Genomic DNA, 24,668 nt, shown 5'->3' on the forward strand with positions numbered 1-24,668 from the left:
GAATCAGGTAACAGTTAACCATTTACTGGTTCTACAAGAAAAAGGAGTAGCCTAACATTTGCATATTGTAGAGGACATAATAAATGATTACAGTTTTATGAATACATTTGAAATACAGTACAGTGTACATGAAAGTTTGGGAAAGATGCATTTTCTTCCACCTTACCAAGGTTTAAGTACAAGTATATACCAGTAAGCATTAATGGAAGAGATTCATACACAGTATAATGCAATGACACACTGTATTAATACATTATATGAAATATTATCACATATATACATATATTGCATATATATATATATACAAAATATATTTTAACAGAGACATGCTGGAACTAATAAAATTAACCATAACACAAATCCTTATGCTAGGGCGAGACGAGAGATTAGTCAGTTTAAGGGAGAGTCACATCAATGCCAGCCATTACAAAGACCGGTTATGATTATGATCACTCCCTAGTTTCTATGGATACGGTTGTGTCTCAGCCTGCCTTCCCCAAAAACAACATCCAAGACATTGTCAGGATGTGTGAGTAGTTATTCAGGGACATAAACGATGGAATAACTGACAACAAGTTGTGACAAAACAACTTGCATACTTCCGGGGAGTACATGCAGCAATGTAGCAACAGGGATTTGCTGTGATTCAATATTAGTCACTGTGAATAGATCTTGGAGAGTAGTTCCTTGGTACTTAAGGGTCAAGAATTTGTGAATACATTCAGATGAATGCATGCCCGGCATCTGGGAAGCTTCCTGGCACCAGCTCTTCCAAACAGATTGCCTTTTTTGTCTCTGTGCTCAATGGAAAAACTCACAGCTTTACACAGATTGTTGGTGATGCAGGGAAAATCTGCCTCGGGCAAAGATTACCCACCAGTGTGAGTCAGATGCAGTTTGGATCATCGCCAGGCGAGACATGATGACATTTGTAGACTGAGCCCGTTGAATAGAAGCAACTGGTGTTGATAAAGAGGAGGTGGAGGACACTCTACCCACAGTTTCACTTACAGTAAGGTCAGGACAAGACGCCAGTATGGGGGGACAAAAGTCATTGGGACACATTTAGGCGGAACGGGACAATGACTTTCAATCTCAACTTCCTGCCAATTTACAGGTGAGTCCCATACAAACAATAAATAGTCTGTTTAAATACACATTTGATTAATTACCTTTTAATCTTTGGATATGGAGATGGCCCTAAATACTAATCTCCTTAGTAACGGAAGTGTCATAGTATGCTATATGTCATGCTATATGTTGCTCCGTAGTCCTTTGGAAAAAAAATTCGATTAATGTCACACCGATGTTTTTTCAGTGGAATTCAAACAAGAGAGTTTCGGATAAGGTTCAGCCTCGGTCATTTTAAATGGTAGATGTAAAACTAAAGAATTTATTGGCTGCTTGTTTGCTTGCCTGGGCCTCTGCCTACTTAGTTAACACATCAGCTAAGTCATACAAAAGAGAAAGCTGTGAGAAAGAACATTTATGTGTTTGAACTGGTGGAGCACAGTGATGTAGCGACTGTTCAAGCTGCCATAATAAGTTGTGAGTGTGACTTCTTCATAACGTCCAACTGTACCTATCGGCAGATCACACCAACTTTTAAGGTCACTCTGGGAAATCAGCTCTCGGTGCTGGCCGGGGTCGGTGACACAAGGAGGGCTGTCAGCCTCCAGAGGATGGCTGCGACGGTTCTTGCTGCTGAAGCTGGTGACGGTGCTGCTGTTCCCACATGGAGTAGGCGTTTATCTGCTGTTGGGATGCATGTTGAGCCTGCGGGCCCTGCTGCTGCTACGCTCCCCTCACATCTCCACCAAGCCCTCCAACGTGTTCCTGGGCCAGCTGGCGCTCTGCGACGGGCTGGTCCTGCTGCAGTGGGCCCTGTGGCTCGGAGCAACGCTGGCCTGTTGGATTTGGCAAGGTGAGACGGGCCTCATGAAGACGAAGGAATTGGTTTGGTGGAGGGAGGCTGTGAGTGTGCTCTGTCAGCAGCTGCTGGACGCGCACCACCTGGCCTCTCTGCTCCTGCTGGGCCTGCTGGGGCTGGAGGCCACACTAGTGTCACACTGGCCACAGCAGACTCGGAACCTCAGGACTTCTCACTGGGCTCAACTCAGCTGCGGCCTGGTCTGGGTACTTGTGCTGCTAGAACTCATGATGACACTACCCTGTGAGTTTTTACAGTTCTTCAACCTTCACATTTACTCCTCAACACCACAAGACTCTCAAAGTGCATATGTGGGTTTCGTGCCTCCGACCTCCCTGCCTGCTTTCTCCACTATGCTGAGGAGGACGTTATGGCTGATCAATCTATGGTTACATTATGCGTTCTTCTGTAGTAAACCACACAGGAGAAAGAGCTCCTTTCATTAAAACAAAAAACAACTGTCTGGTATTTCCTACTTTAATACATTTCATTTATAAAAATTAATGTTTAGTGGATATCATGGGAAAGATATTTATGCACTGGGAGAAGGGCTCGCTCTGTTTTTGTTTTTTTTGCCTCTTTACAAGGAGGCAATTGAATCTGTAAGTTTAAAAACATCTCCTGTGTTTACAGGTTGCTATAACGTCGCACAAAGTGACAGTGTTTGTTAATGCACTTTCGTTGTTGTGAAGTAACTATTCACATGTTTCACAACATGCTTAAAAATGACGTAACAGTGACACAAGAAGGTTAAGTTAGGCTCGATTAGGTTTAGGTTAAGTTAGGTAAGGGTTAGGGTCAGGGTTAGGGTTAGGGTCAGGGTCAGGGTCAGGGTCAGGGTCAGGGTCAGGGTCAGGGTCAGGGCTAGGTTAAATTAAGTTAAATTGGGTTAGATTAGGGTAAATTAGGTTAAATTAGGGTTATGGGAACTGAGCCTGTCTCCAACGAAAGTGTACGGGGAGGGGGGGGGGTTGTATTATTTTTCTCTCTATTTATTGATACAGTAAAAGATGAATTTGTTTTTCCATATATTTCAAATAAACTTTAATGATAATTGAAATGAAATGTTTTAAATGAAAATATATTTAATAAAAATATTGTGAAAATAAAGTTATAGTGTCACTATATTGTGTGCCTCTGGGCAACGTTGTGGGTCCTCTTCAGGCCCGTAGGCACATTTAAGAAAAGCAAAACATGTCTTGGCTGCAGGTCTGATCAGAGATGGCCATTCCTGTACGATTGTTCGAGCAAGAATGAGCTGAGGGAGCTGTTTGTTCTCCTATTTAAAAATATCAGGGTAGGGGTTAGAGGTCAAGGGATGTGGGTTAGGGCAGGCATGGGAGTGGTTAAGGTTAGGGTTAAAGGTCAAAGCTAGGGTTAGTGCAGGGGTATGATCATCTGGGCTGGATCATTCCTGTTGATATAGAATTTTTGGTCTCACTAATATTTTTTTCCACATTTAACAGGAAATATGAGATAAACAGGGTTATGAATTTTTGTTAAAGTTTGAAAATATTTTTGTTGATTTATTACATATGCATTTTGAGTTACAGAAAACAACAGATAAAATATTTGTTTTTGAGTGATAAATGTGTATAAGTTTGGCATTAACTAAGAAATCTTTAAATTTCTTATTCTTTTTGTAGGCTAAGATGACTTGATGGTTTTGATTATATCTCATGATATTCCCCGATTCTCTATTATGGTCTGAAAAATATTGTTCAAGTTTGTGATTGAGTATCATGGTCACAGTCAAAATAACCTCTTTTCCGTAGGGCCCTGAAATCCTCATTGTTAAGGTTTGCAGAAGGAGATGGACCCAGATGCAGAGTTTTAAAAGAAAAGATAATTTAGTTAAAGAAGTTCTTTTAACAAAACAAACGTGAACACTAAAGGGGAAAAAAACAAAACACAACGAAGCTTAGGCGGGGGTTCAAAGGAGAAGAAACTCAGGAGAACATGACACTTATCCCTCGATTGAGATTTCACCACCAGGCCTATGTAAGTGTCTGGAATAACAATGCATGTGTATCCTTATCCTGAACATAAACTTTTACTTCTGTTTGTTGTATGTCAGTCCGGGGGCTAGGATTAGGGTTAGGTAAGGTTAGATTAGGTTAGCGGCCTGCACTACAAGACGACTTCATCATACCCAGGATATGCTCATAGCTTCATTTTACCTAACTTCGGCTGTCAGGGAAACTTGTATTCCGAAGCTGATTGTCTATCGTCTTTTTTATACAGCTACAAAATGTTTAATATGAGGGACAAATAAAGTTTATATAAAAATAAAATATATTTATATGATATGAGTAGAAAGGCTGATATCTGCTGATCTGGTCGTAAAAGCAACATCCAAAAGGTACATTCAACAGTGACCTGAAAATGATCATATGACTAGAAATTGTAAATTTGCACGGTGTATATGAAGCCATTTCAATCGGATTTGAATGTCGGGGCTTCCGAAAACTTTGATGACACGCCACGAGCAGTATGGAGGCATGCTATGTTTTTTTCTGTTGTTTCATTATGTCTGAAGAAGTGGTCCCCAGTTACTTCTATTGTATTGGATTATGCTCTAACATTGTTTACCCCTGAAACTCCAAAAGGGTTTTGTGGACTCTGACACTTCACCCAGCCCTCCATCGACAAAGTGGTTAGCAGACAATAACTGAATTGTAGTTTTTTGGTGAACTATCCCTTTAATGAAGAGGCCATTCCATGAAATGTAGCCCCAATATGATAATATATAACCTAAAACATGCACACAATAAAAAGCTACAACAAACATGTAGTATAATAAATACAGAGGGCCTAGATGTGCTTTGATTTGCTCAAAGTTTCCTCTGTTTGCATTTGAGATGCTTTAGAAGCTGATCTCACATTTCGGATCATAAACACTTTTCTCTCGAGTGCTTGATGTGGAACACAACCCCGGCTGTTAGAGTAAAACACTAATGAACGAAATGTTCGCATGAACATCTTAAGTAGAATTTTATGTTATGTTGATCCTTAAAATCTCTAATTTTATTGGTTTGTATGTCATGTTGTCCACCAATTGCTAGAAAATGTCCCTGTTTACTTGTTTAGCAGTGAGTCATTTTTACAGCAAAACTGATGTGGAGTTTAATACAACAAGAGGGATGATTCATTTTTCTCTGTTAAATGGAAACTGCTCTGGCTTAATTTGTTTTTAATGTCTGGCATCCACCCTGTAAGCTACCACACACACACACACACGCACACATGCCCTAACACACACACACACACACACACACACACACACACACACACACACACACAAACACCCGCAAGCATGCACACAGACACACGCAGGTAACAACATTTTCTGCACAACACAAGTGCAACATGGTTCTCATAAGACAACTGCTGTAAACAGAAAATTTGAAAGATAAAGATAAAGATGACCAAAGATGTACAGAACCTGATTGCCTATGCTTTGTATAACCACATTCATCACCACAGCCACTGCTGCAGAAATGTCAATGCTCGGAAACAGATAGAAAGGATAAGCATCTCTAATGTTCCATTAATGTGTACTCTGTGTATGGTTTTAGGTTAGAGTAAAATAAAAATTAAGTACTTTGCTGTTGTATGTTGAGCAGAGAGAAGCACAGAACTATACAGATTGTCTGCCCTTTGAGGAAGAAGTTGGAACTCAGCTTCTACACCAGGCTCATGAGTGTGTGTCTCTGTGTCTGTGTGTGTGTGTGTGTGTGTGTGTGTGTGTGTGTGTGTGTGTGTGTGAGTGTGTTTGTGTGTGTGTGTGTGTGTGTGTGTGTGTGTGTGTGTGTGTTACTGGGAACTAATCAATGAAGGCCAGAAACCAAGAAACAACAGGGTGCAGAAGAACACTGAGGAAAACTGGTGGCCACTTCTTTCCCATGATGCTCTCTGTTTGGCAGTGGTAGGTAGCACTGAGAGGGAGGTCAGACTATATTACAACAAAAAATAACAACTCTCCCTGATTGTTCTCTTTAAGAAGTCAAGGTTCAAGTGTGCCCTTAATGTGAAAAGGTGAATCGTGATAATTAGTTACAAAAAGTCAATAATGAGCAAAATATGACTAATATGCAAGATAAAACTAACTAACTATTATTGCATATATTATTGCATATATGTTGAATCCCAATGGCATAATGATACAGCCCAATATTTTACTCACCCTTAACATACAGTAAGTCCTCCTGCCTCCATCCATGGTTCAACAGCGCCCCCATTAGACTGGGTGAGGTTTAGAATATTAGTTCAGTGGTGAGATACACAATTTGCCTGGGACATGTAGTACTTCTTGTTTCCAGATGATGGCCACAGAACAACAACATCCTGATGTTCTACATTTACAAACATTGTGTTCTGATGAAGGCCTTTTTTTTTCACAGCACATATTTTGATTCTCAATCTAGCAAAAACTCAGAGGTGGTTAAATGTGTCCATTTAAGCCTTGAGTGTGTAGCAATGAGCCATCATGCATGGGGAATGTATACATTTGCACATTTTAACTGACTATCAGGAATTTCCTTTCCAGTTTCCTCAACAAAGATGCATGTAGATGCCCTTGATGGAAAAAAAATCAGCAACATCTCATTTCATGAGGCTGTTATTTCCCATAAAGTTTGCCTTAGGAAAGATCAAGGCAAAATCTGAAAATAGTTCAACTAAATAATTAAGAATTTCCCCTTTGTGTGCTGTTGATGTTTGGGTGACTCTTGGCTACAGCTGTGGCAACACAAAGCCTCTCTCTGCTTTTTCAATTTGAATAGAAGTAAATTCAATTATATAATTAGGTTATGCCAATCTTTCCCCCAAGAAGACCATGTTAGGACTTGAACTGATCAAAACTGTGTCTGACTTTGAGTTGACTTTTTACTGTGAGTGCCCTGAGGCCCTAAGTCCCATCAGCCCATTATATCATGGAGTCAAACAGCCAGCCCTGTGTGCACATGTAGGCCAGGGTCAGCCTGTCTGCAGAGCTCATACATGGCTGCTCATGCTGCACCCATCAGTGCGCTGGGGTTAACAGTCGCTGCTCGGTCTCAGGCTGCAGAGTGTCTGCAGGCTCCCTCTGCAGCCTCAGTCTCAGGCAGGTCAGAACAGAAGGCTGGCTCGCAAGGACTAAGGTCCTAAGCTCCAGACATAAACACACACACTTAGGAGAACCCCACTGCTGTCATGTTAATATCAGTGTATAAAGCCTGTAAAGCCTGAGACGCCTGTGTTGTACTGGCCTCGCTGCTTTTGTGCAGATCTGTTGTCAGGGCAGAGGTATGTAAGGCACGACGGGGCTGCCCCTAAACCCTCCTGGAGCCAGTGAATGAGAGGATGGACAGAGGCAGAGGGAGGAAAGCAAAGGAAATACACTCATCATCGTATTAAAGAGAGAGCAGGACAGGGTAGTGGAGGGGCAGAGGGAGAGGTAGAGGGAGGAGGAGGATGGGCGGGGGGGGCAGTAATGGGGTCTTTGTTCTGGTTGGTGTGACTCACAAAGCCTCGGCTGGGGCAGTGCAGCTTAGTTACCGTTACCAAACAGAGAATAAGGAGGGACAAGTGTGTTTGTGTGTGTGTGTGTGTGTGTGTGTGTGTGTGTGTGTGTGTGTGTGTGTGTGTGTGTGTGTGTGTGTGTGTGTGTGTGTGTGTGTGTGTGTGTGTTTGTGTGTCTGTGAGGACTGCAGGGGGATTTCTGCAGCAATTAAACGTGCATCTAGTCATTCTAGTCAAACATTTGGTTTTGTCTAACAGTTGTGAGCATGTACAAGAAACAAAAACCTTCAGCCCTGACCCAAGTTTATCATCATAGTTGTAAAGTACAGTCATATTTTAAAATGTTAGGAGAAGTAAACATTGTTTTAATTTGAAGATATTGGGGTTTCAATACATATATAATATATATGTATAATATAATATATTCAAATTGGAAATTTGTTCTTTCGTTTCTTTAGACTTAAAAACTTGGTGAACTATCGATTGCAGATCAAAAGAAGTAACTCAAAATACTGAAATGCGGAAAACGATCAACATGTCATAAGGATTGAATATAGAATATGACAAAAGATCATGCATCTCCACTTCCTTCCACTATATCCAGAAATGAAAACAAAACGTCCTGGATCTAAACGCTACCATTTTGCACAGATATCAAGATACAGTCATGAGTCAGACTCAGCTGTCCATCATAACATTTCACATTTGATTATCAATTTTCCAGGAAAATTAGCACTTGGAGGCACATCAATGTGGCAATCAATACCTAAAATGACAGAAAACAATCTATACGATTAAATGCATATGACATGTAATTTGACATTTTAATTTGGTCCATGTCCCATCCACTATCATTAGGGAGGCACGGGTTTAACAACTATACTGTATTCAGCCACCAGAGGGCGAACAGCAATCAGGGCGCTTTCAAGTCTTGATATCGTCCATCTATGGGTATGATTTGAAAATACTTTCTCATTTTAGGATATAACATGAAATCTCAAAATATTTTTTAACTAGATGAACAAAAACATTTGAATCATGGTATAAAACGCCATTAGGGAAACATATTTTCACCACAGAGCGTGACACATTTCATTGCTCTTCATCACCAACAATAAAGTGGTCAAAGACATCTGGCAGTGTGTGCATGTTGAATGTGTGTGTGTGTGTTTGTGTGTGTGTCAGTGTGTGCCTGAGTTGGGCATGTGGAGTAGGCAGGATGTCCTGTCCACCCTGCTGCTATTGTCGAGTGATCAGCCTGCCAGACGCTACCCCTAAAGACCACTTCCCTTCTTTCAAGTGCCTCTCTCACTGTCGCTCACACGCACACACACACACACACACACTCACATGCATACATACATACACGCAAACCCATGAGTCCAATGCCAGCCTGAACACAATGGAAACCTGGCCCACACCGCCCTGTCACCCTGCTAAAAATAACTCTCTTGGTAGCCTCAGACATGAAGGTTGTATGGTAACAATAGTGTGACAGGACTTTCATCAGCTGAAATAGCTCCATGTTATTCTGAAGTATCAAGCATCACAGTTAAAATCCCAGTGTGGCTGCTGTAAGAGTCTGTGGCACAGACTCTGAAGATGACGTCCCAGTTTGAACTATAATTATAGCTTCTGTTTATATGAGGTTATTTTTTGCACGGCTGGGTTTATTTTAAAGTCTGATAACTGTTGGTCTGAGGCCAGTCACAGTGGTATGTCAATTACTCACTGTTGGAAGCTCAGTTATTATTTGATACACATAAGCACTTCATGTCAGATTAAATTGATCAGATGCAGGCTTTATAGTCTCTGAGGATCTGTAAGTTTTTTTGTTCATGAGTATGTTTTTAGACCCACTTGAGGTTATCTGTAAACAATATCAAGTGTCATAAGATGCCGTTTTAGAACAGTGTCTCGGCTTTCTTGGCTCTACCTTTCCCCTCTCTTCCATTTTTCAGCTATTTGATGTCTATACAGTCTTGAAGCCTGGAAGAGAAAAGAAAAGAACAAAGAAACAAATATGCATTGTGCACAATTCGACAGAAACATCTCCATCTCCCCGTGTCACACAACTTAGGCATCATGTAATTGATGTCTAAGATGTAATTTGATGGAAAAAGACACAAGTCTGATCTCATACAGATCAGTAGCAGGTAGCTATAGAATCTTAGTATTACAGAGTTCATGTCTGTAGGAAGCAGGTGCCTGTTTCACATGTTCAGGAGCCGTACCAGCTGTTCACCTAGCAGCTCTTACATCCTCGTTGTGGTTTGTCTTTGTCAACCAGTCAAGTTGCAGAACAAATGATCAAAAATCTCCTCATCTGTTCCGGAGTTATTGTGTTTTTGGTTAAATGTTGATCCTTTAGACATGAAAAGTCAATATCATTATATCTGAACATGTCTGGAAATAGTTATTAACCAGAGCATTCATTATTGAGTTGTGTCAAAAAAACAACCAATGTTTTGTGAAGTTGGAATGACCTTGACCTTAGACCTTTGACCAAATCTAATTCATCTCTGAGGGTGATGTTGTGCAGAAGTTCAGGGAATTCCCTCAAGCCATCACCGCAATTCTCACTAGGCCAAAGACTTGTTTTGGGAGGTCACCGCAACCTTGACCTTTGACCTTCACAATCGATTCAGTCCAAGTGAACCTTTGAACAAAATTTGAAAAAATCCTCTGAGGCCTTGAGAAAAGCCAAAGGGTGTTGATTATCATCTGGTAGCTGGCTACAGGAAGGTCATAAATCCAGTCTCCTCGTTGGTGGATGGGACATAGACCAATATAAAAAGTCAACATATTCGTCCAATACATATCTCTCAAAGATGGTTGTAATTTGGGGAATAGTTCTTATCAGACTGCTGTATGCTTAAGTGCAAAGTTTTGATAAATTTGAAAAAAACATGTGAAATGTCATGATTGACAGCTGAGGCTGACTTGTGATTGGTTGAGCAAGAGTATTGAAGGGACCTGGGTACCACCATTAACCGATCACTACTGTGCAGACTCAAGCTTCAAAAGCGCAATATGGCAGCTTTCGTATCCTGGTAACCTATGGCTTAATTTCTGAATAGTAGTTGGATGTGTTGATCTTTGCACACAGTCTTTATCCTGCTCTGAAACAATACTCGATTAAAGAAATCCGGGGGAGAGGTTGTACTTTTTCTCAAATTTAAGGAGGGCCTTCGAGGAAAATATAAATAGGGAGGGTCTTGTTTATTGAATTAAGTGTAAAATGTAACACCCTGAACACCACCAACCAATCATTTTCATACAGTCCCTTACACATGGCCTGACTAAAATGTCTCTGAATGTATCTGAAATATGAATGGAAAAGGTATATAGTATGTAAATATTTTACTCATAATTATAGCTATTAATTATGACTAATGATGTTTATATTATAAGTTGTTGTATTAGTTTAAAGTGGATTCAGTGACAGCAGAGATGTATCTTATATCTCAGTGAATATAGTGTGAGTCCCCTCCACCTCCACCTCCTCTGTTCCTCCTTCACCACAGCCCTCGGCTCACATCCCCTCCTTCCCCTCGCACCAGTTGGGCTGCTATTGTCTTGTTTCCTGTCCAGCTCTCTGCACATTTCACACGCACGCTCCTGAGTGTGGGAGCGAGCAGGCGGTGCGGTGCGGTCCCTGCGCGTTTGGCGGATTAATGGAAGGAAGAGACTCGCAGCCCCGCAGCAGGACGCGCTGCAGCTCCAGCTTCAAACTGCCCCGTTGGCTCCTGGATGCGGAGAGATGAGAAGTTCGGCTTGAAGGACACCGAGTCCTGGGACCACCGCTGCTGTGAGACTGACAAACATCAGGATCCAGGAGGAGCTGAGCTGTCACCATCCACTCGTGTAAGTTTGTCTATGTACATTTTTATATTGTGTTGCTCTGACGAAAACACGGTGTGTAACTTTTGAGTTGCCTCATGCCGCACGAGGGGAAAGAAAACATGCTGCTTTGTACCCACAGCTTCAGACTCCACAACATGTCATCGTGTGAAACCAGATGTCACCTGTTACAGCTGACACACAGTCAACCCCTTTATCCTTGGGGTCAATTTGTCCCCACTCACTGTTAGTGTTTAATGTTTCTAAATGAACCAGATTTGTTGCTTCAGAGATGATGACGAATTTAATGGGGATAACTAGGTAAACATCAAATGAACATGATTGTGTTTTTTAATTGTCCTGTGCACATAGTGTAGGTGTCAGTGTTCTGGGTCTGCATAAAAAAACGTTTCTTTTAGATGTTAAGGATGATTTAGAGGTCACTATAACATGTACGTTTATAATCTTTAAAGTCAGCATCTACAAACTTATTTTCTGTGTCCAACAACACAAACAGCCTCTAGTATAGACTATTGCAGCTTACTGCACACATTAGAAGATCTTTTCATAGTGTGCTGAGTGAATCACAGCATAATCACAACATGTACGCCAAGACAACAAGGGGACATTTGTTTTTATCATGAGAATTTAACATTTTGAGTGGTATTGTAGATTTAATGTATCTCACAAGGACTATAACTAATGCGGTTGTGATCATAAAACAATAAAAACACCCTTCACTGCAATGCAAGAAATTATGGTGTGGCACCAAAAGTTCCATCAACACCGACATTTTATTTTCAATAGAGCCAGGGTTTGTTTAATGACCATTGTTTCATTGTTCTTATCAATAGATATGATATGAATCCTTCAAAAATCAAAGCTCAAGAACGAAAAACTTTCTTGGGTATTGATATAGTTTTATAGTTTTATTCATCATTTGGTTTAAAGGGAAAAATAATATTATGATTTATCAGATCTCAAAGTGACATCTGTTTGTTTTTTTTATGTTTGACCAACAATCCTTAAGTGCATTAAAATACAAAACACCATCATATCAGACAACACATATAACAAGCAAATATTAAAGTTTTTAAAGCTGACACCATGAAATACAAATTACCTAATCAATTCTCAAAAATCGAACAGATTATTTTTCCATCATTTGATTTATTGGTTAATTGTTCAGCTGTTCAACTTATCATACATTTCATATTCCTCACATTGGGAGGACTTTGTGTGTGATGTACCTTAGAGACAAGAAACTAAGATCTTACTTGTTAAAATATTACTATCCCTATAAGCTGTACTGGCTGACTGCTCGTCCTCCACCTTCGACCCTTCCCCTGTCCTCTTTCTCCCAGCATGTGAGAGAAAGGAACAGCTGGATGTGAGCTGAGCCTGAACCCGATCCGCTCAGATCAGCGGGTCCCAGAGGCCTGTTTCTGTCACTGCCGCCGCCGCCGCAGGCTGCAGGGGGAAACCCAGTGACTGTGCAGCTGTCCATGACTTGTACATGAAGCACATACACACACACACACACATGCTCGCAGGACTGAAATCCCTCGGCAGGACTTCTAGTAATCCACAGCATGTTTAAATATGTCTGTGCAACACGTCTGCAGTAGAGGCGTTTCTTTCTTTTTTCAAATACAAACCATATATCAGCCAAATTCAATGTTGTATGGGCTTGACTCCCTGCAGAAACCGCATCAGCAGAATATGACTCCAGCCACTGTCGGGGGTCCTGGGCCTGAGCCACAGTACATAGAACCCTACAGTGTGTGTTTGTGCATGTGTGTGTGTGTGTCTGGCATATGTAAGTGTTTGCCTGCTTGTGTATCCACTTGGGGAGACTTGTGCATATGTAAGTGTGCGTTGGGTGCAGGCGGGTACAGTGGGGGCATTGTTAGGCAGCTTTTTGGGGTAGGCGTGTGAAAAAGCAGTAAAGATGTCACACTGCAGCTGGCACAGGACAGCGCTGATGGACCGCTCACACTCACAGCATTGCCTTTGTTTTTAGTGAAAGACAGATAGTCACTCCCATCCACAGACACTGTATTTTATTACACGTGATGCCAAAGGCCGACCACCTCACTTCGGTTTTTCTCTGTTGCATAACACAAGATATTGACAGTTTAGGTGGATAATTTGCATCCACAGTCAAACAAGTAAGTGGGTTAAATTCCCCATGGAGGAAGTAAAACAAGGAGCTTTTATGAACAGTATGAAAATATGCAGTACAAAACAGAGTAAGTACCGGATGTTTACAGAAGACAGGTGACAAAGGGTCCAGGTCAGAGTGGTTTTCGGAGGGAGAGAGTGGCTGAGGAGCAGGCTGAGCGTGGCAGATTACAGAGAGCAGTAGATGATCCTGGCAGGACTGAGAGTAGAGGTCAGAGAACAGGCGGGATGCAGAAAAACAAGAGTTGAGTTGGAAAAAAACAAAGTGTGAATACTGCAAGGTTAAATGAAACACAGAGCGAAGACTGGACCATCACACACTAGAAGGTGCTTGGGGATTCCATACCTCCACCAAAGCTAACTCCCTATCCTGCCGTGTGAAAGAAAGTCATTAAACAAACCCTGGCTCCAAATTTTTAATGGGCTTTTCCTTTGGTCTTGCCCCACCCCGCCACAGAATTTGATGGACATCGTTCAGTAGGGTTTGAGTCTGCTGAGAGACACAGACTGACAAACAAACAGCAGTGCAAACAAACGCTCATTGGCCAACATAACCAGAAGCAGTGATAGTGCTGTGTTGTCATCAGGCTGATGGTGCTGCAACTTGTGAAAATGTGATTATTCCAGTTTCATAATAAATGTTGAAAAATACATTAAGAAAAAGCTAAATCAATAATTTACCTGTAAAATTATTTCTATATGCGTTTCTATCTTGTAACAAATACAACCTCCGTTATTTGTAGAAAATATCCTCCACAATTTGTTATTAAATGGTACAGTATTTCCCCCAAAGTGTACATTTCAGATATACAAAACATTTTTTTTACAATGGTGTCACGTAATGCATACTGTCTATATTCTTAAAATGAAATTTAAAATATTATCCTTTGTTGAATGGGGTGATGTTTAAGGTGTGTACCTGGTGCTTCATCCTATGGAGAACTGGAGTTGTTTGTGTCTGTGTCTGTAACTTTTATTGTGAGGAAGTGACCGTATGTTTTTTCCTCTTCTCTCCACAGGAGGATTGAGCAGCCTTGCAGCCTTGCAGCCCTACATCCTGACTGTCTCTGTCTCCATTTGAGTGTCTGAATGTCCAAGATGGCTCAGAGGGGCCTTGACTGGTGGATCCCCCGCTGACGCCTCCGATCCCCAGACATCCGCCCCAACTTGACCCATCTCCCGCCGGCTTTGGAGTTCCCTTGTTCCGCGGAGCTTCCCTCCCTATTTAAGCCGTCGCCATGGCTAGCCTGGGGCTCAATGAGACCGGAATGGAGAACTGCAGGATTGACGACTCCTTTAAGTACAACTTGTACTCTGTGGTCTATAGCGTGGTCTTTGTGTTGGGCCTGATCACCAACTGTGCTGCCCTCTTTGTATTCTGCTTCCGGATGAAGATGAGCAATGAGACCACAATGTTTATGACTAACTTAGCTTTATCTGATTTAGTGTTTGTTTTCACGCTGCCGTTCAAGGTCTTCTACAATGTTAGACGCAACTGGCTGTTCGGAGATGGACTTTGTAAAATTTCGGGAACGGCCTTCATCACCAACATCTACGGCAGCATGCTCTTCCTCACCTGCATCAGTGTAGACCGCTTCCTGGCAATAGTCTACCCTTTCCGCTCACGCTCTATACGCACACGCAGGAATGCAGCGCTGGTGTGTGCTGCCGTGTGGCTGACAATCCTGGGTGGAGGAATATCAGTGACCTTCTTCTCCACCATCAACAGCAAAAACCAATCCACCAAATGCTTTGAGGGCTTCTCTCAGAGCACCTGGAGGACCTACCTGTCCAAAATCACCATCTTTATTGAGGTGAGTGAGCCGCAACAGGCTCAAAGTCACACAGTTTTACATGCACACTATGTAAACATGTAATTTAGATACATAGTAAAGTTTCTTTTCATTACTGTCCCAGATCGTGGGCTTCCTCATCCCCCTGCTGGCCAACTTGGTATGTTCCTCACTGGTACTGAGGACTCTGCGTCGCCCTGCAACTGTTGGTCACGGCTGCGACAGCAAGAGGCGTGTCTTACGGATGATTGTGGTGCATCTGGGCATCTTCATCATATGCTTCGTGCCTTACAACTCTATCCTCTTCCTTTATGCCCTGGTGCGGACCCAGGCCCTGGCTAACTGCGCCATTGAGCGATTTGCTCGAACTCTTTACCCGATCACGCTGTGCCTGGCCAGCCTCAACTGCTGCCTGGACCCCGTGGTGTACTACTTCACCTCAGAGAGCTTCCAGAAAAGCTTGACCCAGGGAGGAAAAGGGTCAGGCTCTCGACCTGAGAGCATCCCCCGCAGTGATGCAGAGACCCAGGACACAACAAACACTCTCCCTAAAGACACACACACTGTAGCCAGCAATGGAAAAGAGGCAAATGTGTCTGAAAGTCAGTTCTGATTCAGCAGGGAAGATGGAAGAGAAAGAAGGACATGGTGGGTTTTCAATGACATGAGCCCTGATTTGGGGGAAAAATAAACAATCAGCTGTTTGGTCCTGGAAGTGACAAACACATAGCTCAACAGATTAGTTAAGTCCTGAGGTAAGTCCTGAGGTATGGCCTGGGCTTTAGGGATTAATCCGCCACAGGAGAACAGAGGAATGTATCTGTGTTTATTATGAGAGAAAGCCACAGGGACCAGAGAACCACACAAATCACGACTATTTTGAAAGTGCAGAGACATGCAGAGCCTCTAAAAGAGACTCCCATACATCACCACTCAGGCTTAACATGCACAAACACTCACAAATGCACTGGATAAGATGGAAAATTCCGTCCTCATTGTTGAAATACACTGATAAATACTTTTGTAACACACTGAGCCCGTAGGTCTTATTGTTATAAAGCTCAAGCTTTCACTGTGTATTATATGATGTTAGACATTAATGTTATTACACTTCTAGTTTGGTGAGTCATGTTGAAGTTTGAGGCCATTAAATGTCTTTTTTGAAATGCTTCTCTGGCAACATTTATTATTTCTGTGTCTGTTGGTCCAGTCAAACTGGCCTTTGTCAGCGTGACTGTTTGAACCAAACGAGGAGTTGTTCTATCCCGGCTCTTGATTTTCACCAAGAAGAAGCCGATGTGGGCTTGTCCTCGGAGGAGAGGGCAGCTCTGATCTGGTGGAGGACCACCATGGCCTGTGTGCTGTGTCACAGCCTAAATGCTTATTATGTCTAAAGCAATGGTCCATTGTTTGCCTCTGAATGAGCTCTCTCTGTCTTAATCTGGCCGTAGACTGCAGATCTGCTCAAAGTCGCTTACACATAGTTACACTGTAAAGTACAACAGTGTTGACCTAAGTCCCCAATCACAGTGCTATGCTGCATGAAGCACAGAATAATAATGAGTCAGCAGAACCACCGGTTTGGGATTGTGTAAAGGAATCTGTTGGTCGTTCGGTAAAACCCTTTTTCCAAATTAACAATCAATAAATCAACCTTTATCATGCGGGACCTGAACTAAATCACCAGTTGACCATGTATTCACGACAAATCTCTCTTGGTCTGTCTTGACAGTTCTGAAAGTTGAGAGCGAGGGGGGGCTATTTTAGCTTATTTGCTTGCTTTGTACCATCCACATCTCACCCACTGTCAGACTACAAACAGCTCCATGGATGAGGTTTGGATTGTAGACAGTTGTGAGATGAGAATCTCTGGTACAAATACTTACACTGTTTATTAAGATGGACAATACGTCACCACTACTTCCCATTATCAAGAAATCAAGCTAAAATATCTCAGACACAAAATCTGCCATTGTGTTGGTTCTTGGTCAGTCTGTGCAATAGTGAACTTGGGATGAAGCAGGAGTAGTGAGGTCCTGTCTATACACATGCTCACCCAATCACGAGACGATCTCGACTGTCAATCATAATATTCCACTCTGCTTTTATCGCATCACAGAACTAATTAAAATCAGATTTCAACGTGAAATTAACAAAAAAATAATAACTTTTAAATCATTGATTTGATGTATACTTCAAATTGTTAGTTTTGTCCATGTCCCATCCAATAACATGGAAAATGCAGGAGTTATGATATGAATCTTTGTATGCAGTCTGATGAGGAGCTAGAGGGAGCTAGATGTTGTTTTCGAACTTGACAGTCTGGAAAGGTTTCATTTAAAATAGCTTAATTAATGAGAAAGTAGGAAAAAAAACTTCTAGCAATACTTTCCTTAATAGGGCACATGATAAAACTAAGCTGGTGTTTACAGTTACAGCTGCTTCAATATGGACTGGTCTTTATGTTTCTATATACACACTAAAGCTCCTGCTGGTGAATGAATTGACTTCTGTCTAGGCCATTATACAAAGTGTACAAGTTGTTTATCCATTATTTCATAGAGCTGGAGATTCATGGCCATACTTGGGAATGCATAAGGTGCCTTTACCTCCTGTGGTATGTATCTGGTCGTGTGAGTGATGTGGCCACGTGCATCCAGCAACAGACACAGAGACAACACTAGATGGATGCCACTGGGGTCAAGGCTAGAAGTAGAGCAGGAAACAAGAGGAGTTGTAGGGAGGACATAGTGAATGGTTTGCCTTAACCATTGAGTAGTTTGTGTCAAGAATGTGTCACAGAATGTTGCAGCAGAAGACACTTTAACATTTAAACTATCAAACCTGTTAAGGCGTGTTTTTTTATCCTATATAATGAGAGAAGCCGATCCAAGATTTTGGTTCAATCAAATGTTTTATTTAAAGATACACTGAAAAGTTATTCATAGCTATGGACAATTATCACAGCCTATGCTAATTAAGTTAGCAGTAGGAAGATGAAAATGGCCCCGAACAGAAGGGGTTTGGTATAGTTATAACAGTAGATTTGATGTGATTGGTTATGAATATTTGGAGGGGAGTCACCGCAAATCACTTTGGATCTCCCTTATTGGTCCAGCCGCAGTCCCACGCCTCTTGTCACCGAATCCAGGAAGTGACAGCGAGCAGCTCTCCGTCATACACCTACGCTACTCTACCGGTTGCTAGGGCAACTCTATCTACTCTGACAGTCTGATGTTGTCTCGTAATTCAGCCTTGAGTAGAAAGTGTCTTGGTCCAGCCATCTTGGCTGCACCAACTTAACCATAACAAAACTCTCTTCGACTCTCCTATCAGGACAGCTGTTAGACTGGCCATCCTTGTGACGTACAAACATTATTAGCAAATTCCAAATATTAAATATGTTAAGCGAAAGGTTGAAAATAATGATTTGTATAAGGTAATGTTATTGACCCACTGCTCCTACCTCCCCTTCCGCCTTTATGAAAAGAGTCTGTGTCATTATGGTTTGAGAACCTATTATTGTGTGTGTCTGCTCCATCAAAACAATCTTGACTGTGAATGTGTAAACATTCGCATCCTCGAAACTAAACAATGTCATACTGACTTTGCCCCAGAAAGGACAGCTCCTTGAATTCTGTCTGATGTTGCATACAGCTAATGAAAATATGCTTTAATATCCAAGAAGTTAATTATGAGGACAATTAAAAGATACATTATTGGCACTAAACAGCAGCAACGGTTATTAAATTAATTTGTATGTGCATTATATCTAGCTAAAACTACCTCTAGCTTTATTATTAAGAGTTCTTTCAGACACAACCTATAGTTAAAAGTTTGAAATTCCTAACAAACCTCTCATTTAGAGCAATGTGCTCCTCTGAGTGCAGAAGGAAAACAGCTGGATACGGGGGCTGTGAGAGTTGGGCTGTTCTGACCTCTAGTGGCCATAAGCTGGAACAAACACCAAACTGAAGGCCACTGACATGTCTCTCTGTCTGACTTAGTTTCATGTTGACCTGTATTGAAGTGAAACCAAGCGGTAGCAGCACAGGAAGTGAGAGAGTCTCACAAATATAGGTGGCTCATGGAGCCCTGGAACCCGTCACCTCGCCTTTTTTCCCCTCCTGGTGGTGAACCTATGTACACTAAGTATAACAGGATGGAAAACACAACTGAAACCATGACTTAACTGCAAAAGTGTGAATAACCTCCTCTCAAGATCAGTCGCTACTCAAATCTAGTTAAATTAAGTTTAAAGCGCAACACTTAAATATCCAAACACAAACCGACCTTACGATACAAACTTGTTGATAAACATCATTCTTAAAAAAGGAAGTGTTTCATCTGATTGGGGAAGCAAATGGACACTGTTCATTTTGTCATAACCCCAAACATTGCAGTATTCAAATTGAGCCATTTGCACGACCATACAGTGCAGCAGGGTAGATGTAAACAAACTGCATGGTGGCCTCAGACTGGGCTGTACCTTCTGAGCAGGTCACCAGCTTCTGACCTCTTCAAAATTTCAGACGTAAGCGAGGGAAATATCTACCTATCTGTGTTATAAGTACTTTAAGTAGCTCTGCCAGCGCCTTGATGATGTCACAAACGGCAAAATACACTCACATGGGAGAGGACAGAACTTCCTCTTCCTGTCATACACAAGAAACCGAGAGACAGTCGAGAACAGCTCCAACCGGCCACCACCCTCCTGATGCCACATCACAGACAAACTGCACCACTTGCTCACATGCAGACGCTGACAGGTTTTTCTTCAGGCTGCAAAGTGCGCCAGCAAGATCTGCAGCTGACCCCCTTTTACATCCGTGCACGCAGCTGGAGGAGTAGAGTGTTGTCGTCAGTGTGTCGTTTGCAGAAGAGCGTGAAGCATGTGGTCACTGGTGGTCGCTGACCTGGTGGGACTGACCTCTTCCTTCCATCCATGATCACTCAGAGACAAGAATACAAGGTAATACCACAGTCTTTTGTTTAGAGAGATAATGTGTGTAAGCAGTCACTGCTGAGCTGTGTCTGATGATTTGTGATCAAAGTCATGCTTCACATGTTGTGGAAGACAGGAGATGTATTAAATCCTCTTTAACTCATATATTTATCTATATATCTCAATATATCTATATATATATATATAGATATATTAGAGTTTCCTATTATAGATATTATTAAAGTCAAAGTAGGATTAAAATGTAAAGTAAGTTTTTGTATAGCTTGTCTCTGTAGGGGTCTTGCAGGCAAAACCATTATATGAAAACAGATCACACTGAAGAAAGCTTCTTACATAATAGCGTTAAGAAAGTGCAAGTTGCCAATTTTACTGGAACAAAGTCTTGCACAACTTCTTCACTGTACAGATAACAATACAGAGTCAATTGGCTGAGTGGAGCAGGCTGCCTCAGCAGCCAATAGCTAAAGAGTCAAAACTACAGTAAAAGCCGCAAAACACATTGAGTGTTTCTCTGTTCCCTCTCTAGGGCAAGGGAGGAAGGGTGTGGTGTTGTCTTAATGGTAGAAGGAAGAAGAGTAAATCATATTTCTTTCTCCTATCTCGTTTCCTGTTGCAATCTTCAGACAGTCAAAGACTTCTTTGATTCTCTACACTTTCTATCACATCTATCAACATACTTAATCAGGGACACTCGAATGTTTTCTTGGGCCAGTAATAAGGTTCTTATCTTAGACAAACTTATGACGAGTTTCTTATTAACTAGTTCGCAAATACTTCATGAAATATATCCTCCGATATAATTTGCCTTTACTAAAATCCCTGCATTGAAAATAATTATCATGTAAAAGTGTATAATCAATAGCAGGATATACTTAAACCACCACAAGCAGTAGTACAAGTGCTCATAATGTCCCCTGTGAGTGTATATATGTAATTTAAACATATATAATATATACTATATTAGCGTTTTAATTTTGTTGCTGAAGAGGAGCCAAAAAATCTCATATTTTAAAAGGTAATCATACGTGTTTCACGTTTAGATAATAAATATAAATCAATGTGAAATAATATAAAGTATAACATTAATTTTTGTTTATGTTTTGGGGTAGAAGTTAAAGTTGTATAAAACAGAAGTATATGCACAGCAAATCTGTACCTTAATACACAGCACTTATGTAGATATACCTTTAGTCTCAAAGGTCAGACCGACTCTGTGCCACTGTACTCCAGCTTGACTTGTATTGTCTGTAGTTCATTATGACCAAGCTTTATATTTAAAAAAGTTTGATAATTCCTCACTTCATAAAATCCATCTGATGTGGAGACATAAATGTTTACATAGATTTAGGTTTAGATCCTCTTTCCCTCATGAATGAAAGAGCGTGTTAAAAGTGAAAGAAGTGAAATTCTGGAGGAAACACCAGCTCAGGACGTGGGAATCAAAGGCTTTTATGAGTAATGACATATAGCTAATGTATAGATCATCAGAAAAAGGCTTAATTTGATTGTAAAGCCACAAGTTAAACCATGTGACACATTCAAAACGGTGCCTCAGTAATGATCAGTGTTTTTCATAAACTATGATATATTATCAATACTGCCAACCATTATTTATAATTGCAGTGTTACAGGAGTGTAAATAAGAAGAATTGGCTGCAGGTCAATTTTGTTGAATTATTCTTCTAGAATCTGTGTGAGCGAGAGAATGTCTCTGAAAACGTCCGGGTCGTTGGAGGAGTCCCTGGTCAACTCTTCCTCATCATGCAACACCACCACGAAACTCTGGGAACAGCGCATGGAGACGATGTACACCTACTTCTACCTGCTGCTCTTCATCCCGGGCCTGCTGCTCAACACCATTGCTCTCTGGGTCCTCTGCAGACACATAAGGTGCACATAGCAGACTCATATAATGATACACATTTTCTGGACATGACTAACTCCTCTTTGTGTTGCTCTGCAGTAAGAAGACCAAGGCAGTGATATTCATGATCAACCTGGCACTAGCTGACCTGGCCCACATCCTCTCTCTGCCCTTCAGGATCTATTATTACTTCACACACAGCTGGCCTTTTGGACGAGGCCTCTGCCTGTTCTGCTTCTACCTCAAATACCTCAACATGTACGCTGCCATAGTGTTTCTGGTAAGCAGACAGTAGTGGTTTCCGAGACTTGTCGAAGACTAGCCGACTATCAAGCCCACAGTCCACTCATATTTAGTGGAATATGAATGTTGGGGCTTGCCAATGACACTACACTAGCAATATGGAGGCATGTTATGTTTTTTCTTTTTTTTACTACGATTGAAGAAGTTGTTGCATGGGCTAAAACACTGATAGTATCTAATTATGACTTAGTGTCTCATTATTATTAGAACCTGACTGCTAATACTGACTATTACTTTAACCCTAGCAGAGCAGGGGAGCCATTGTTGTGAGACTGTGGTCAAGCCAGCAGCCTCTCATGTTTGCATTGTCAAAACCGCTGACTGTTGTTTCTTGCGTGCTAAATTGATTGCACATTTAAGTCATAATAATGAGATGCTAAGTCATAATTATGAGATACTAAGGCATAATAATGAGATAGTATTCTATAATAATGAGATACTTAGTCATAATAATGAGATAGTATCCCATAATAATGAGATACTAAGTCATAATAATGAGATATTATCTCACTCCATTTTCCTCACTTGTCAGTGAACAGTTGTACTGTCTATAAAAAGTGGCAGATGATTTCATGTCATTGTTCTCTTTGTTCCCAGGTGTGCATCAGCGTGCAGCGTTGCGTCTTCCTGCTCAACCCATTCACTGCTCGTCAGTGGAGACGGCGCTACGACCTGTTGATCAGCGTCATCATGTGGGTTGTGGTCAGCCTGGCCTGCTCGCCTTTCATTCTGATGCGGAGCAGTAGTAGTGTCACCAATGACAGCGTCAGTACACAGACAATCTATAACATGTCTGATTTTTTGGATGCCACTTCTACCCAACATCCCTCAGGTTACACCACACAGGAACCATATTGGAGTGTAAGCCCCAGTGGACTAGTGCCAGTCTCTAATTCCAGTTCAGTAGGTTGTTTTAAAGACTTGCCCATGCGCCGTCTGCGTCCTTCTCTGGCCATAACCATGATAGCTCTAGCTGAGCTGTTTGGTTTCCTCATTCCTTTGACCTGCATCACTTACAGCTCCATCCGCATTGTCCAGTCCCTCAACCAAAGACAGACCCGAGATGAGCAAAGCTCAACCAGTCTGAACTCCTCAGCACGCAGCCGACTTCAGTCAGTCACCTCCAACGGTCCAACTGATAAAGTCCACGACAGGCTGACCAACGGTGAGAAGCAACGCGCCCTGCGGATGGTGCTGGGCTGCTCGGCCCTTTTTCTGTTTTGCTTCGCCCCCTACCACATTAACTTCCTGCTCTACCTGATGGTGTCACAGGACCTGGTGACCCACTGCGGCACCAGACAGGCTGTGGGTCAGTTCCACCCGGTGTCTCTGTGCATAGCGAGCCTGAGCTGCTGCCTCAACCCGCTGCTCTATTATTTTCTGACAGCCGAGTTCAGGTCGCACCTCACCCGACGCACCTCCTCCTTCTCCTCCTCGTTGCTCTCCTCACCGATTAACTCCCCGAGACAGCGCGCAGCACCTCAAAGGGTGTTGAGCATGGAGAGTTACTGCTCAGAAAAGGAGTAGATTAATAGAAAGGAAAGAGCTAAACATGAGAAACACAAACATCTCCATGATGCATTGTGTTAAACTTGACATCACAAGATGATTTCACGCTAAAGAGCATTGACCTCCATGTCCTTTGGATCAAAGACTTTGAACTGAAATAATGTATGTCTATGTTTCATGAGAGTGAATCTAATGTCTGCTGCCCCAGGTAGGAACTTGTGTTTGTCTTGCATCATATATCCTGCCCCCAAACCCCAGTCTCAGCTAAAAACAACTTTAGATAAGCTAGATTGTAACTGTCAAAGCTGTATTTGAATGCATGTGAATGATGCTGAATAAAACGCTATTTGTGCTTTCTCTCTTATCCGGTGCTGTTATGTGTTATTGTATCTGAGAATGAGGTTTCCTCTGGCTGGTAGCAAATGAAACCAGGTGCCAGCTCATTTCTGCTGTTCTTCTTTTTGTGATGCAAAGTGATGAAGGCAGTTGGCAGCAGTTTTGCGCAGCTTTGAAAAACCAGTAACTGCCAGGATCTGAGGTCGGCTTTCAAACTGAAAGCTCCGCCACCGTCCACCCACCTCCTGTTGCGTTTGCTGAACCAAGTGTGAGCCAACTTTGAGGCGACCCCCACCTCCACGCAGCCCATGTAGGAAAGAAGCGCCAGGTGTCTGATTCACCCACCACAATGTGCCCACTAGCTTTTTGCCGTCATACTCCAGCACTGCATACAATTGTGTCTGGTGTTTAATCACTGGAAATATAATTTTGTGAAAT

General features: G+C 41.9%; 2 protein-coding genes across 3 annotated transcripts; both read left to right on the plus strand.

Moving 5' to 3' along the window:
- Nucleotides 1–14,620: 14,620 nt before the first annotated feature.
- lpar4 (lysophosphatidic acid receptor 4) lies at nucleotides 14,621–16,313 on the plus strand. Its single transcript, XM_061080001.1, has 2 exons — nucleotides 14,621–15,273; nucleotides 15,377–16,313. Exons 1-2 carry the CDS (start codon nucleotides 14,698–14,700, stop codon nucleotides 15,863–15,865), a joined length of 1,065 nt encoding a protein of 354 aa, XP_060935984.1. The 5' UTR covers nucleotides 14,621–14,697; the 3' UTR covers nucleotides 15,866–16,313.
- Nucleotides 16,314–20,100: 3,787 nt separating this feature from the next.
- Nucleotides 20,101–24,220, plus strand: p2ry10 (P2Y receptor family member 10). 2 transcript variants are annotated; one of them, XM_061079884.1, is made up of 4 exons: nucleotides 20,101–20,224; nucleotides 21,905–22,108; nucleotides 22,182–22,362; nucleotides 22,983–24,220. In XM_061079884.1, exons 2-4 carry the CDS (start codon nucleotides 21,924–21,926, stop codon nucleotides 23,910–23,912), a joined length of 1,296 nt encoding a protein of 431 aa, XP_060935867.1. In that variant the 5' UTR covers nucleotides 20,101–20,224; nucleotides 21,905–21,923; the 3' UTR covers nucleotides 23,913–24,220. The 2 variants fall into 2 exon arrangements, with proteins under 2 accessions (XP_060935867.1, XP_060935869.1); XM_061079886.1 differs by lacking the exon at nucleotides 20,101–20,224 and having other exon boundaries at nucleotides 21,868–22,108.
- Nucleotides 24,221–24,668: the final 448 nt, after the last annotated feature.

The sequence above is a fragment of the Limanda limanda genome, chromosome 10 (assembly GCF_963576545.1).
Source record: "Limanda limanda chromosome 10, fLimLim1.1, whole genome shotgun sequence".
Taxonomy (NCBI): Eukaryota; Metazoa; Chordata; class Actinopteri; order Pleuronectiformes; family Pleuronectidae; genus Limanda; species Limanda limanda.

What these genes read in the sequence shown, in the direction of transcription:
- p2ry10 (XM_061079884.1), top strand. Translation starts at nt 21,924, where the DNA reads ATGTCTCTGAAAACGTCCGGGTCGTTGGAGGAGTCCCTGGTCAACTCT. An exon ending in GTCCTCTGCAGACACATAAG is followed by an intron (nt 22,109 to 22,181) that starts GTGCACATAGCA and finishes GTTGCTCTGCAG; the next exon opens with TAAGAAGACCAAGGCAGTGA. An exon ending in ACGCTGCCATAGTGTTTCTG is followed by an intron (nt 22,363 to 22,982) that starts GTAAGCAGACAG and finishes CTTTGTTCCCAG; the next exon opens with GTGTGCATCAGCGTGCAGCG.
- lpar4 (XM_061080001.1), top strand. Translation starts at nt 14,698, where the DNA reads ATGGCTAGCCTGGGGCTCAATGAGACCGGAATGGAGAACTGCAGGATT. An exon ending in AAATCACCATCTTTATTGAG is followed by an intron (nt 15,274 to 15,376) that starts GTGAGTGAGCCG and finishes TTACTGTCCCAG; the next exon opens with ATCGTGGGCTTCCTCATCCC.